The sequence below is a fragment of the Hydra vulgaris genome, chromosome 13, assembly GCF_038396675.1.
Source record: "Hydra vulgaris chromosome 13, alternate assembly HydraT2T_AEP".
NCBI classification, from domain to species: Eukaryota; Metazoa; Cnidaria; class Hydrozoa; order Anthoathecata; family Hydridae; genus Hydra; species Hydra vulgaris.
Window position 1 is genome coordinate 54,424,141 of NC_088932.1, and position 15,860 is coordinate 54,440,000.

At 27.7% G+C, this 15,860-nt stretch overlaps 1 protein-coding gene across 1 annotated transcript in view; it reads right to left on the reverse strand.

Annotated features, from left to right (window-relative positions):
• Nucleotides 1-5,657: 5,657 nt before the first annotated feature.
• The window catches only part of LOC100213563 (lymphocyte-specific helicase), a 52,348-nt gene continuing 42,145 nt past the window's right edge, over nt 5,658-15,860 (reverse strand). Inside the window, exons 12-15 of the mRNA XM_065816882.1 lie at nt 12,865-12,984; nt 6,567-6,683; nt 6,334-6,493; nt 5,658-6,256 (exon numbers count right to left, since the gene is read on the reverse strand). Coding sequence (XP_065672954.1) covers nt 5,994-6,256; nt 6,334-6,493; nt 6,567-6,683; nt 12,865-12,984 — 660 coding nt within the window. The 3' untranslated portion in view covers nt 5,658-5,993. The remainder of the gene's footprint in view (nt 6,257-6,333; nt 6,494-6,566; nt 6,684-12,864; nt 12,985-15,860) is intronic.

Here is a 15,860-nt window from a genome sequence, read left to right on the forward strand (position 1 = left end):
CCTCAAAATAGAAATAGTCACATGTCCATTGCCTTACGTGAGTTTTTTATACGTTACTCAAAAATCAGGGTAATAGAGCAAAAGTTCTGTGAATCAGGGCATTCTAGTATACAAGAGGTTGACAATATACATAGTCAAATTGATAGAGCACTAACTCCTCTTGAAATATTTAGTCCACTTGGTTTAATCAGAGCAATTGCTAATATTCAAAAGAGAAATCTTTTTTCTGTCTACCAAATGAAAAGATTGGATTTTAAGCATTTTTCAGCTATTGCAGGCTATTTTAATTATAACCTTGTTCCCTATACCCAAATAAAGCATCTGATTTACAGGGCAGAGTTTTCAGATCATATATACTACAGAAAGTCATTTACTGATGTTTGTTCAGAAGTACGAATTAAGCGTCTTCCTAACAATCCACGATCTTCATTAGCTGTGGCAAGACCTCTTGCAGTTGTACCAATGGCTTCTGTCTTAAACCAGTGTGCTCAAATTTCTAATGATAAAACTAAGGACCTTCAAAGTATGTTCAAGTATATGCCTGCTGTAGACATAACACTTTATAATAGTATTTTAAAATAATTTATTTTAATGTCAAAATATTTATGTTTTATGTTTATGTTATGGTGTTAAATGGGCTTCTTATTGAAATTGTTGTTTTTAATGAATTACCTAGATGTGCTTACCTTGCTGAATTTATTCTTTGAAATTCATTTCACTGTGAAATGTATTTTGGATAATATGTTCTTGGAGCTTATTTCAACCAAAGTTTTATTTTTTTGTAAAAATCTTGGTACATACTTTAGATAATTAAACTTTATAAATATTGCATTTATAAAGTTTTTTTACTAGTTAAAGTAAGATTTTATTCCAATAAAACAGAGATATGCCAAACAGTTCTTTACCTTGCTACAATATATACAATATATATACAAAATACTAATTTGTATTATACTTTTATATAAAAAATGGAGATAGAACAAAATAATGTTGTATTTTATAAAATAAGTGTGTATTATATTGTTTTATCTCCAAATCAGGATGTGGTAATTCAGATACCTGCACATTATATCTTTTGAAGTATTTACTTTTAAACTGTGGTAGCAAGTATGGGAAATTAAAATGAATCTAATTTGTTTACGTCTTTTATGTTTAAGTGGTCTACAGGTCCTTTTAAAACTTTTAATTTGATTTTCTCAGTTTGGAAAAACATGGAGTTAAAACAAAATAATTCTAACCTCGCGATATGTTAGAAACATTCATGTTAAATAAGAGTGGCCTTGAGTGAGTAAAACGCTTTTTGAAATTTGTAAGAAGTGTAATATGCTTCTGCTGACAATAAAGTGGCTTTAATTTACTTTTATGGGTACTTCCCCATGCAATATTAGCATAATTTATATGACAGTGTATAAAAGAGTAATATAGTTGAGTTAATGAATGTTTGTTTAAAACACTTCTTGCTTTATATAAAACTCCAATGCTTTTTGCAATTTTGTTGCATAAATGTCCAATGTGATTCTTCCATGATAGATTTTCATCTACAATGGTACCTAGAAAATTTGTGAAAATTACTCATTTTATTTGAATATTATCAATATGAAGAAGAGGCATATTACTTGGAAGTAAATGTTTTTTAAATTGTGGATGAAAGAAAATCCATTTAGTTTTGTCAATGTTGTGTGAAAGTTTATTTGACTTAACCAGTCAGATATTTTTGTTAGTTTAATGTTCATTTCAGAAAAAAGTTTATTGATGTTATTATTAGATAGGAATAGGTTTGTATCATCAGCAAACATTATAGTTGTTAATTTTGAGACTTCATGGAGATCTTTAACATAAATTAGAAATAATAAGGGTCCTAGTATAGATCTCTGTGGAACTCCACAGGTTATATCCATCTAGACACTCTGTATTAGATATTTTTATAATTCTTGAGTGAACATAACCTTTGGCAGACGTTTCTAAAATTTCCAAATTTTCTGGATAACATTTGGATTTTGCATCAATTATTACTTTGACTGAAGGGTTTATCTCTGCATTCTGTTTCAGTGAAGAGTTTCTAATAACTTGATATTGTAAATCACTGAGATTGCAAATTATCTTTAATGCAAGGGCCTTTTCTGTTTTCATCATTATTGGATTCGTTTTTGTATTTTCAACAATATTTATCGGAAAATTTATATTTTATATATTGCCAAATGAGTAATTAAAATTAATATTTTAATTACTCGTTTGGCAAAAGCTATAATCAATATTTAAGGCTTTTTACTTTTGAAAAAGATAAAAGAATGCCTAAATAAAGCTTTACAATAAAAAAAACAATAAATTCATCTAAATGAGTAAAAAAATAAAAACTAGAAAAGTAAAAAAAGTTTGCGAATTTTAGCAAACTGTTTTTACCTTCAACTAGGTAAGAAAAAATGCTTTTCTGACTAGTAGACATGAGAGAACCAAAATATATATTTTTCTTATCATTTGACATTTTTTCTAATAAGTAGTAATAAAAAATTAATGGAAATGGTGTATTAAAAAAATTCCACTTATGGCCACTTTTTGAGCTTTTCGCTTCATAGCGCGATCGATCACAAAATTCTACTAAAAAAACTCAAATTTTACGGAATTAATGGCAAATTAATAAAATGGTATAAAAGTTACTTGACAAATAGAAAAGAATTTGTTTTTTATGGAGATTATTTTCAAAATGAAAAATTAATTGACATAAAATGTGGTGTTCCACAGGGTTCTATTCTAGGCCCACTTTTGTTTTTAGTCTAAATAAATGATTTAAATAAAAATTCTAACCTTATGAGTATCATTTTTGTGGACGATGTTAATTTATTTCTGTTAAATAGTGACATTTATGAGCTTTTTTCAAATATGGATAAAGAACTCAATCACATCTCCAACTCGTTTAAGTGCAACAAGTTAACTTTAAACATTGACAAAACAGAATGGATCCTTTTCCACTCCCTCGCAAAAAAGCGTTTTTTACCAAATAATTTACCTAAACTTTTTATTGATAAAATTGAAATAAAAAAGGAGTCGGTCACAAGATTTTTAGGCATTTACATTGATGAAAATATTACATGGGAGTATCATATCGATTTTATTTCTATTAATTTGGCCAAAAGTATTGGAATTCTATACAAGGTCAGATACTATCTAAGTAAACAAAATTTAATTCAACTCTTCTACTCATTTATTTATAGCTATATAAATAATGTAAATATTGTTTTGGGGAAGTACCTCTAAAAGTAAGTTACGAAATCTCTACCATAGTCAGAAACACGCAATGCGTTTAATATGTTTTGAAAATCGTTTTTCTGATTCAAATATTTTACTTAAAAACGTTAAAGCACTTAACGTTTACGAACTCAATGTCTATAATATTTTATGTTTTGTTGTAAAATTTAACAACCATTGTTCATTTTTAAAGATCTTTTTACCCATAAAGCTAAAAATAAATATACTTTACGAAATGATAATTTATTAATTAAACCCTTTTGTCAAACAAAGTTTCATCAATTTTGTATAAACTATCCGTATTTTCGGAAGAAAATTGTTGTTCCAAATTTTGATTTGTCAATTTCGTTTTAAAACTAAATTAAAAAACTTTATTCTTTCTACTGGCAATATATATAAATATTTTTGAAATGTAAAATTATTTTCACTCTGGATAACTTGTAAAATTATTTTTAGTTTTTGTTTATTCTACGTTGTTAATATTTATTAAATCAATTGTATTTTTATTTTATTATATATACACATTTGATTTATTCTATATGGTTCTGGCGACAAGATTATTTGGATTTTCTTTCAGATACCAAGTTTATATATTGTTATATTACTAATTAATTATTAATATTTATATATATAATATAGATTAATAATTGTAAACTAAAAAAAAAGAAGAGCTAGCTCATGTGTTAGATAAAACTCGATTACCAGTTTTTGTAAAAACGCAGATCTGATTTTAAAAGTTTGAAATAAGAATTTAGTTAAATTTTAAGTAATTTTTTTTTGATACACCAGGATAAGAAAAGGCAAAAAAAAAATTTTTTGAATTTTTTGAATATTACAAAAGATTGATCTTTTAAGTTGACTTTTTTGAAAAACAAAACAAAAAAGTTTATTCTTTTAATGTATAGCCTAATTTTGTCTTACTTAAGCCGCGCTACCATATCAAACTCTCTAGCAACAGGTTGCTCACTTGTTATAAAAGTTATTTAATAGTAGACTTGTTTATTTAACATTAAATGCGAGATAATAGCATTCAAGTCATCAAGAAAAAACTGTTCTTGTTATTCCCGATCTAAACTGCTGCTTTGGTAATCACAAACCATATCTAATATATAGAAAATGCTAATAAATACAATTTTGTTACTTGTTTTTTTTGTTGTTGCTCTAGACAAATTAAAAGAAAAATAAAATAGATTCCGTCTAAATAAAAATTATGCTACTTTTCAGTCACTAACTTCTCTATCTTCATCAGTTCCAGTGCTAAAAAACTAGTTACTGTCAATAGTATCGAAATCAGTCATTAAACTCATTAATATTGTTTCGTTTTGATTAACTTTTCTACGTTACAAAATTTGATTTTAAAAGCAGTCTGTCAGTGTTATTTTCTCCTTATGATTAAAAATAAAGTCACAGGATGGGCTTTTCGTATTTACTCAACATGGTTTTTAGCAGTTTTAACACTTCGAAATGATCTATTCTTTTCCATTTCTTGCTTTTTTTATAGCGTTTTTCAAAATTCGAAACCGATAATTTAAGTAAAATTAAAGTTTACGACATGAAATTTTCAGGACTTGTTTATTTTTACTACTAATAGTAAGGCTGACCCATGTTTTTTTTTTTTGAACTTGGTTAGATAAAAAGTTATTGCTATAAATCTACTAAAGAAGAGTAAAATTTTTAATTTTCCAAGTGATTTTGTAATAGAGTAATTTTCAAAAATTTTGAAAACGCATGGGTCAATCGGAGTATAACAAGGTATTTCAATCCATAAACTTTTACTAGATCAAGATGTCATGCTTTGGAGTCAAGACTTTTTTTGTTCTTTTTACTTATAACAATATTTTTAACATTACATTAACACAAATAATCATCAAAGGGAAACATTTCAAACGACATTTAAGTTTAATTTTTTCCCTGGTGTACCACCTTAGGTAGTTAATTGCTATTAATCAGATCTTGAAATTCAAGTTTTCATCTCTTGCTATAAATAATCGAGTTTACTATTATTTCGTATTGCTATAACATTTTGTAAATAGTTTACTGTGTGGTATATAACGCTTTTGACGGAATCTTTTAAATGTTAATTACTTTATAACCTTTTCGTTATTTAGACTTCTCGATACATAATTATTTAAGTATATTTTATTTTAAATAAAAAAGTTTTTCATAAATAAAATTTTTCGTTTTTGGAAAGTGTATGAAAAAGATTTAGTTTTTTATTATTTGATTTTTAAAATCAGTTGTTGCACCAATACTGAAATATTCAATATTTTGTAATTGAATATACAAATATTTGATATTTGTTTTTTTGATCTTCGATTTTTAAATAAACTATTTTTTAATTAGCATTGCTGTAATAAATAAATTTTGGTCATCTTTAAAATGTTTACTTTATAACTATTAACAATCCTCAATAATGCAAACTATCAACACTTTTATTTACAAGATTTACATTTTTATAAAGTAACTAAATAAACTTAACTACAAATAAATATAACTGGATACAAATAAAAAAAGAGATAAAAGTAGAAAGGTTAATTAGTTCCTAATGGAATTCAACTAAATGCCAACAGAAGAAGCTTCAGGTTAAAGAGCGGACCTTCAGAAGCAAACAGATAGCGTTAAAAAGCAAAATGCAAAGATTTTTTAATGCATTTAGAAAAATGTGATCATACGTTGAAGCATTCTCTATAACTATTGATCTTCGAATGATAACCTTTTGATACTAAAGAATATCTTTTGAAACCTACTTTTTAAAAAATGATATCATCCGTAAAGACATTCTCTATAACCTTAAATATCTTACGATTATTGTCAACTTTTTTTTCTTTATTTTTCTTTACTTGATCTCTTTTACCAGCCACTGTCGCCATATCTGAACGATCAAGCAACTTATTTAAATCATCGTCTGAAATAACATTACCTGCATCAAAACAACTAGCATCTTTGGATTGAAGCAACTCTAATAATTCACGAGGAGAAATAGCTGAAGCAAGAGCTCCTCCTTTAAAATTTTCTAAAAGAAAAAAATATATATGTATCCAATAATTCTTTTGATTTTTATAAAAATTTTAATCAAAAAACATTGTTTACTTTCATGTATGACCATTTTTTCAAGCTTTCGTTTGCAAGCAGCTCGTTCAATTATCTTTTGATCAATAGTGTTTGCAGTTACAAAACGATAAATAACCACTGGTTTTGTTTGACCAATTCTGTGACATCGATCTTGCGCCTGAAGATCAACTTGCGGATTCTAAAAATACACAATACTGATTTACTATCGAACATTTAATAAAATATTTGAAGATTATTCCCATAACACTTACCCAATCACTGTCGTAAATGATACATGTATCAGCCATCATCAAATTTAACCCCAAACCACCTGCACGAGTGCTTAATAAAAATATAAATAATTCTTTTTCGTCTGTGAACTTTTTAATCTGAAATGCAAAAATTTGTACAAATAAATAATATTTCATTACTTTATTATTACTTTAATTTTAAACAATAATTTATATCATTATAATTGTTTTATCTAATAAAGATAAAACAATATAAATTTAATATATATATATATATATATATATATATATATATATATATATATATATATATATATATATATATATATATATATATATACATATAAACATATATACATATATATGTATATATTATATACATATTATATATATATATATAAATTATATATATATATTTTATATATATATACAAATATAAATATATACACACACATTGTGTGCATATATTCTTTTTTGCACAAAAAAATGTGACAAGTGGAATAATCGTGGAATAATTGCAACATTTAAAAAATTTAATAATTTGGAAATACATTTCTATAATTGTCGATGAAAAATATCTCTTGAATGTTTCACTAAACAAATATTATTTAATTTAATGTTATATAATTTTAACCAAGAATAAAAAAGAAAAGAGGAAGATACAGATAAATCTAAGACTCCTATTTCATCTTAAATATCCTATCAACCAGTGACCCGCAAACCAGCTCTCTAGCATAAGATACATAAAGATATATTAAGTTTATCAAAACATCTTTACTTATTGTACAATGAAATTTTTATATTTTACTGTTTGTGTCAAGAAGTATTAAATTTTTTAGGTATGTTTCTCTCTACTATTTCTCCAAAAAAAAATTGTTGCTGCACAAATTCAGGAGAGGTTTGGGTATTTGGTTTTTTCGCAATGAAGCCCGTTTTATTGCAATAATGACTGATATAATATAGAATACAGATGATTATAAATGCAACAAAGATGTATTCCTGACACACCCAATCAAGATTCACACCTGCAATAAAGCAGATGTGGATTTTGAGTATGTCCCTATGTTGAGAAACTCTATTTACAAAAGAATGTTCAAGAAGATTGGAGATCTAAGTAATATGAAGAATGAAAAATTATTTAAAATAATAAGGATTAAATGACACAAGAATAAATAAAGATTTAATTATATAGCTAATAAAGTAATTATACTTTCCGAGAGACCAGATAATGCAAGATATAACAGAGACTTTGTAGAGAAAAAGGCTTATCCTGCTGCTTCAATAAAAAACAGATCAAAGACATGGAGGAGATTCTAAATGTTACTGATACTTTTAAAAGTCATCAGTATTACAATTCCTGATATTTACAACACAAATGATGTCCTTTTTGGAGTAGTTTCATATGTGATCTTAAATCTCCTAAAGTATAATGTATAAGCATTATGTTAAAGTATTATGACATTTTGTTTCAGATACTATATGCTGTGACACAACTGGTTTTAAAACTTTAGAGTATATACTAGAGCCATTACTAAAACTTACTTAACATTATCTTGCTTCTGGATTTGCTGTAGGTAACACATGTTGGAGGAACACATTTCTTATTTTATGAAGGCTCTTACTGGTAAAAAAACAAAGAGGTCCATGAGAGCACTCTAGAAAAGACTGCAGAAATACTGGCTAACCATGAAGCTGAAATGCATCGTGTTGAATTACCCTTGTACAACATTGAAATGGAGGCCCCTAAGTTTGATAAGAAGACATCAATGATAGGACATTCAACAACTGATGTACTTGAGGTAATAGCAAGTTGCACTGCAAACTAGTTGACTTCTATTTTAAAAATGATCCGCAGAGCATGCCATAATTTTTGTTTTTTAGGAAATTAAATCTTCAGGCTATGAATCTTATGATTCCTATAACTAACCGCTTGTAACCTTAGTAGGACTTAGTAGGACGCTTGTAACCTTAGTAGGACTAAGAAGATAGCCTGGTTGATAAATGAGGAAGAAAAGAAGATAAAAACAGGTGAAAAAAAAAGAAGATAAAATGTTCATCTAAAATTGTGTTTCTAAAGGAATTTCCTTTTGCACAGATAATAAACAGGGATTGTCCGGGTCATATTTTAAAAATACTCTATATTTTTCTAATTTAAGCTCTAAGCTGATAGCTTTCCTAATTTTTATGAAACTTTACTGTATTTTTTGTATGGCTAATGACTGAAAAAGTTAAAAAAGAAATATGTTGCAAAAATATACATTTAAATTAGTATTTACGGAAAACTATGTTTTCTCTAAATACTAATTTAAATTTGGAATTCCATTATAACTAGAAGTTTAATATAAACCAGGAGAACAAGATAATCCCTAATCCCCAAGCCTCTCTTTTATCCTTTTAACAAGATAATCCCCAATTAAAGCCTCTCTTTTAATCTGCTTTAATGCACAACGTGTCAACATCAGATTTGAGAATCTTGATGCAACATTTTTGTTCTGTTTCCAATAAACTTACGTTTTCTGCCTGCTTCATCTACCATTAATTGATCCTTGTTATTTATCAACACTGCATTCTACCCACTGTATGCTAACTGTGAAGCTCATATTGATGAATAACAATTCATGACAATTGATGTGGTCATAACTTATTATTTGAGAAACAAGCAACCTCTCTAGCAGATTTTCAACCAATAATTGCTTGTTTACGCCAAATTCTTGTTCTATTGCACAGTAGAACAAGAAATATTTTTATATTACAATTGTATGAAATATTTTTGCTGACTCAGACTTTTGGGAATTTATTGCAGATTGTAAGACACCATAATGTGTGAAACTATGTGCACACCACTATGTGCACACCACTATGTGCACACCACTATGTGCAGACTGCATCGGACAATATTAATAATACTAGAATATTGTTTTTCCTTTCTATGTTTATTTAAAATTTTTAAAAACCTCACAATTTACATTAGGACCATTCATTGATACCAAAGTTTTCCAAGATTGAACACCTGTTGCTTTATGAGTTTGTCAAATAAATTCTGTGAAATAGGGCATCAGAGGAATTTTTAATCAATATATCTAGCTTTTAAAACCAGAGTTTATACTCAAGTACCCACAATCTATTTGTTCATTTTTGAGGATTCACACTCTTACTATGTAATAAAACAAAAATTAGTGGAAAAAAAAAGATGACTTTAGAGATAAGCTGTCTTCACATGGTATGGTTCCAACCCAAAATCAACAAGGTAACTACATTTTCTTTTGCCTAATGCAAACTTTAATGCTGCTGCACTGTCAGGTTGTTTAACGTAGCCGGGAAGCCTGTTAGAAATGTGAAGAAGTGAATTAGGATGATGCCAATCAGACATTTAATTTATTTAACATGTTTTTGAGTTGTGTTAAAGATGCAATGAGAGAAATATGCTGAAATATATGAAAAAGTTATCCAGGACTGTTAGAGGCTACAGGTCATACAATCTGATTAGACCATCCAACTATTCGAGCTTTTCAACTATTCGAATATCAAATAGAAAAATCTGAAAATATTCGAGTAATCGAATACTCGAATAATTTATCAAAAAGTTAAAAGACATTAAAAAAATAAAAAATAATAATAATCTAATTAAAAAAGTGTTTTCTATTTTATTTTGAACGATTTTATTATTTTATATATGTATTTTTTTTTCTAAAAACATATTTTAAAAATAAAAGAGAATTGAATGTTTCGAAATTTAGACTTGTTCTTCTTTTTGTTTTAATTGCACCTGCTGTTGAGAATACTCTTTCAGAAGCTGTTGAGGTAGGGCGTATTGTTATTAAAGCGTTATACAAAACGTCAAGCGTTGTCGACCGTTTTTTAAAAGAATCCAATTGACGAAATTCTTTCTTCAATTCAATATATTTGCGCTGCGATTGCTAACATGACAGTTTTTTGGTTCTGTAATAGAACTTATTGCATTTTGGAGTTCTTTTTGCAATCCGACTGCAACTGGTGATGTTTATTCTATTAAATTATCTGCATATTTAAAATGAGCGTTAGAACTTATTATATTTCCGCCCTGCAGATAAATAATCAATGCCATTAAAACTGGATCTCTTCTTTCATCCATCCTTATTTTGATCGCATGTATCAGTTTTTTTGCTATATTAGTTTGCATTGTTTGCAACTTTTCAAACAAAAATTTGTAAACTCCTTCAGCAGTTATGAGATTTGCATCATTTTTACTTAATTCAGTAACAGCAGTTTCAACTGGTGCCAGAACATCAACAAGGTTTTGTAGCGCAAAATTATCATTTTCTGGAATTGGATCAATATTCAATTCGACTAAGGATTTGTTAACACATTCTGATAGAATGAAAAATTGTCGAATCATTACACTCAAGGAATTCCATCGTGTTTTTATGTCTAATTTTAACTTTTTTTAACCCATTTTTTGAGCTATATTTTGTTGCAAAAAAGAATGCTTTGTAGCCGATTTTTTAAACATTCTTATAACACCTCTTAACCTGTTAATAATTTGATTAAAATCTAACACCATATCATATTCATCTTCCTCAATAAACACCAAATTGTAATCAGAGCACTGATCTTCTGTGGAATCTTCTTCTAAATCTTCATCAACAAAATCTTTGGTATCGTCAAACACTTCATTGTGAATAGAACTTTTTGGTATATAAAAACAATCCATCACAGCTAAATGAAGCGCGTGATTAAAAGTTGATTTAGTTGATTTAAAACACCTAATATATTGCCATATTTTTTCATTACGGCTGCTGCATCGTTAGTAGATGCAATAACATCATTTTTTAAGAAAATCCCAAAGTCTGCTAACTTAGCTTCAACCAAATGTTTAATTGTTTCTGCATTTGCCTGTTTAATTATTTCCGTTAAACCCAGAACATAGCATTCAATTGTATTTGAGTCTATTCCAATCACATGAGCTGTTACGTTTACATAACGTAAAATAGTACAATCTGTCCATTCATCCACAGTAATAGCAAATTTACGATTTGCTGTTTTTAATTTTTCAAATTTTTCCCGCACTTTAACACATTTTTCTTTATAAAAGCTATTGATGCATTTTGAAATAGTTGTCGGACTTTTCGGCACTTTATAACCTTTTTGTTGCACGTAACCAGCTATAGCTTGGGATTTACTCATTGCTGTGATAGCCATTCCATCAAAAGCTGCGACTTTTGACAATATTTCATTTAAAGATTCTTTTTTTACAAATGGCCAAATATTACTTATTTCAGTATTTTGTTTTTTCTTAGGAATATTATTTTCTCAATCATTGTCATTTGATACCAATTTAATTATCAATATGTTGTGTCGTAGCTTCAAATGATTAATCATAGCAGTAGTTGAACTTCTCCATCCTATATTCGTGTTGCACCTACCACATTTGGCTTCACCAATATTTTTTTCGTCTTTCTTAAAAAACTCCCATACCTTGGATTTTTTTGACATGGCTAAAAAAACCAGAGATGAATTATCTAAGAAAATCTAAAAAATTTTAACTTACCACTTCAAATTATGCAACCACAAATTGCATATTATATTATATTTATTTAATTGTATATTATATTTATTTATTCACAAAATATTAAAAATTATTATTATTAAGATTATTATTAAGATTTTTTTTTATGGAACAAATATGTATTTATATTTTTAAGCAATCTAAATAAACGACTGTTTTCTAAAAGCAAACAAAAATAATGTCACACAAAATAAAAACCATATAAAAATGCAATTTAAGTTTTCCACTTTAAGGTTATATAAAAATTCTAAGAATTTTTTCCGTTTGCAAAAAGAGAAATATTTTTTTCATTTGCAAAATGAGAAAATAACAGTACTTTTTTAAAAGCTTACTCTGCCTTTACATTTTTGAAATTATTCGAATATTGGAGAAAATGTTCGAATATCAAATAGTAAAAAAACACGCAAATATATTCGAATATCAAGTATTCGAATACTCAAATTGGATGGTCTAAATCTGATGCTCATGCTGGTGGCCAAGTAAACAAAAAAAAGTTGAAAAAAGGACTTGACAATAAAGCAAAATAAAAATGCTGTTATAAACTGGAAATTTTTCAAAAAAACTGCTAAAATATATATAATTTTTTTCTTGAAAAATTTTTTTTTTGTTTTGAAAAATGAGGTTTTAAAGATTAACATTTACACACAATTTTTTATTTGCATTTATTGAACCTGATTAAAAAAAGAAAAAGTGCGAGAGCTTTTTTCATTTTTTAATCAGGTTCAATACAATCCAAATTAGATAAATTTAATTATAAAAATTATAAAGTCATACATTTTCCTGCCGATCTAAAACTGACATAGTTCCATCAATACGACAGTAACCATAACCACGCAAATAACAATAGTCTTGCAAAATATCCATCATTTGTGTCATTTGAGAAAAGATTAAAACCTGAAAAAAAAAAAAAAAAAAAAAGCTTTAACTATTTTTACACTACAGTAAAATTTTAAGGGGAAAACTAAAAGTTTGAATTAAAGAGGTTTTCAAATTATAGAAAGTTGACAGATATTCTGTTCAAAGTAACAAATAATGAAAAAAACAAACAAATAGTGACTCTTAGGCCTTAATGCAATATATATGTTATGTGTTTTGAATGCTTACATTTTCAAAGAAAAGTCAATAACTGTAGATTGTCTTTTATTAGTTTGTAAATTCATGTCCAGCCCTCAAATTTTGAGACAGAATTCACAAATGCCGACTTCACAGTGTTTGTGGTTGACAAAAAACCTCATTTCTATATTTTCTGGTAACTTCTTTGCGTAAATTTATTTACCTCATTATTCTGAGGGCTGCATATCAATGGCATATAATGGCTAACACGTCGACTGTGAGGTTGAAATCTGCATCAAATTTTGATTTGAACAATTAAAATCTTTAAGTTTCCTATTACAGCCTCCTCTTCATCAAAGTCTAAGTTAGAATCATTATTGTCATTTATATGCTCTTCCTTAGCTTCTAATGATATTCCTGATTTCTTGAAACAATTTATGAAGGTTTGGTCCGAATAGAATTCCATGCCTTAGTTAGCATAAGCATCGCAGTTAAGAGAAAAAACTTAAGTATCTTGTTCTATTTTACGAGAGCTTTTTCACTGCAAGATCAATAGGTTGCAAGATAAGGTTGTACTCAGTGAAGAAAGATTAGCTCTACCCAATCAAGTTTTTGATTGTTAGGAAGAGCAGAACAACTAACTCTTATTAAGCAGCTATTATATTCTGAAATCTTTGTACTTTTAACCTACTCCTCAAATAATTCCTTCAACATACAGTATCAGACAAAACATGGTGGACAAACTCAAATTTAGAACAAAAGTTGATCAAAAACTCAAAAAAACTAGTAAAACAATTGTACATAATAATTTTTAAATAGTTTATTATGTTCTTAACAAAATTTAAAACATCATACTAAGAATCACAAAAAAATTTATAACACATTTTCTCAACAAACTACATTTTTCCTTGGACAAAACAAGGTGGACAAATGAAAATGATGCTTTTTTTATATGATTTCATTGTCTTTATTCAATTTACCATATTCTTTTGCTTTCACTTTTATCATAATATTACTCTAAAATAATAAAATAGATTTTGGACCAATTATTGGAAGTCTGACCAATTATTTTTTCAATTAAGCTAAAAATAGATTTAACTTGTGAAATATGGCGTAAATTGCAACTAAAAATGACTTACGACAAATTAAGAAGTGTTTTATGTGAAAATATTATTAATGATTTTAAAAGCGGAAAACGTCAAGCTAAAATTTGTAGAAAATTTAATATGGATAAATCGACTGTAAGCAAAACTGTCAAATCATTTGGATCTCGTGACTGCTATAAAACAAACCATCGGGGCAGACGTCCAAGAAAAACATCACTAAGACTAGATCGAATAATTGTTAAAGGACTTAAAAAAGATACACTTTTGTCATCCATAAAATTAACCAAAAAACTAGAACTACAAATCTCTAATCGTAATGTGCGACGAAGAGCTAACAAAGCAAAATTGTTTTCTCGAATGCCTGCCAAGAAACCACTAACTTTTTTTAAGAATAGAAAGCTAAGACTTGCGTTTGCCAAAGCACACCAAAATTGGACTGTAGACCAGTGGAAAAACATACTTTTTAGTGATGAATCAAAATATAACCTTTTTGGAAGCGATGGCAAGAAGGGAGTCTGGAGACCGAAGAACACCAGATTCAATACTAAAATATATACCAAGAAGAGTGTTAAACATGAAACGTCTGCTATGGTGTGGGGATGTTTCTCAGCACTAGGAACTGGTTTTTTTCACAAAATTAATAGAATTATGGACCGCTTTGTTTACAAAGATATAATGGAAGATGTTATGTTACCACATGCTGAATGGGAGATGCCCCTAAAACGGATTTTTCAACAGGACAATGATCCTAAACATACGTCAAAAATTGTAAAACAATGGTTCAAGGACAAGAATATCACCATAATAGAGTGGCCTGCAAAGTCCTGACTTGAATCCCATAGAAAATTTCTGGAAAATAATTGACAATAAGATTAAGCGTGCAAATGTGAAGACCAGTGAGGAATTATTTGAACAAATCGAGAAGGCCTGGCAAGAGGTTGATATGAGAACTGTTGACTCATTAATTGAGTCTATGCCTCGAAGAATGAAAGCAGTAATTAAAAGTAAAGAAACTCCTACCAAATATTAAGTTTATTTTTGAAGTTTTTTGAAAAATAATATCCACCTTGTTTCATCCAAAGAAAAATGTAGTTTGTTAGGGAAAATGTGTTATAAAACATTTTTAGTGATTTTTAGTATGGTTCAAAAGTTTTAAATTTTGCTGACAACATAATAAACTTCATAAAAAATAATATGTTAATTATTTTACTAGTTTTTTTTAGTTTTTGATCAACTTTTGTTTTGAATTTGAGTTTGTTTACCATGTTTTGTCCGATACTGTACTCCTCAAATAATTCGGCAGACATCTAACTTTTAGGTTGGGCCTTTTAGCAACAAGGAATTTTTTTTACACCTTTGAAACATTCAGGAGATTTTATTTTTCTAATTAAAAACATTGAAAGTCTTTCTCCTTTAACATCACCTGAGGTCATACCAATCAGACAAACCTTATAATGCTTACCTCCTCCATGCTTTTTTTGTTAAAGTGTAAACTTTTATTAGACAAAAATTGGTAGAAAATGCTGAATTAGCATTAAAAATATTTTCAAGTGGGTATTAAGTCATGAATGCATCATTTTCTTATATAAAAATTATAATTGTTTTAACATA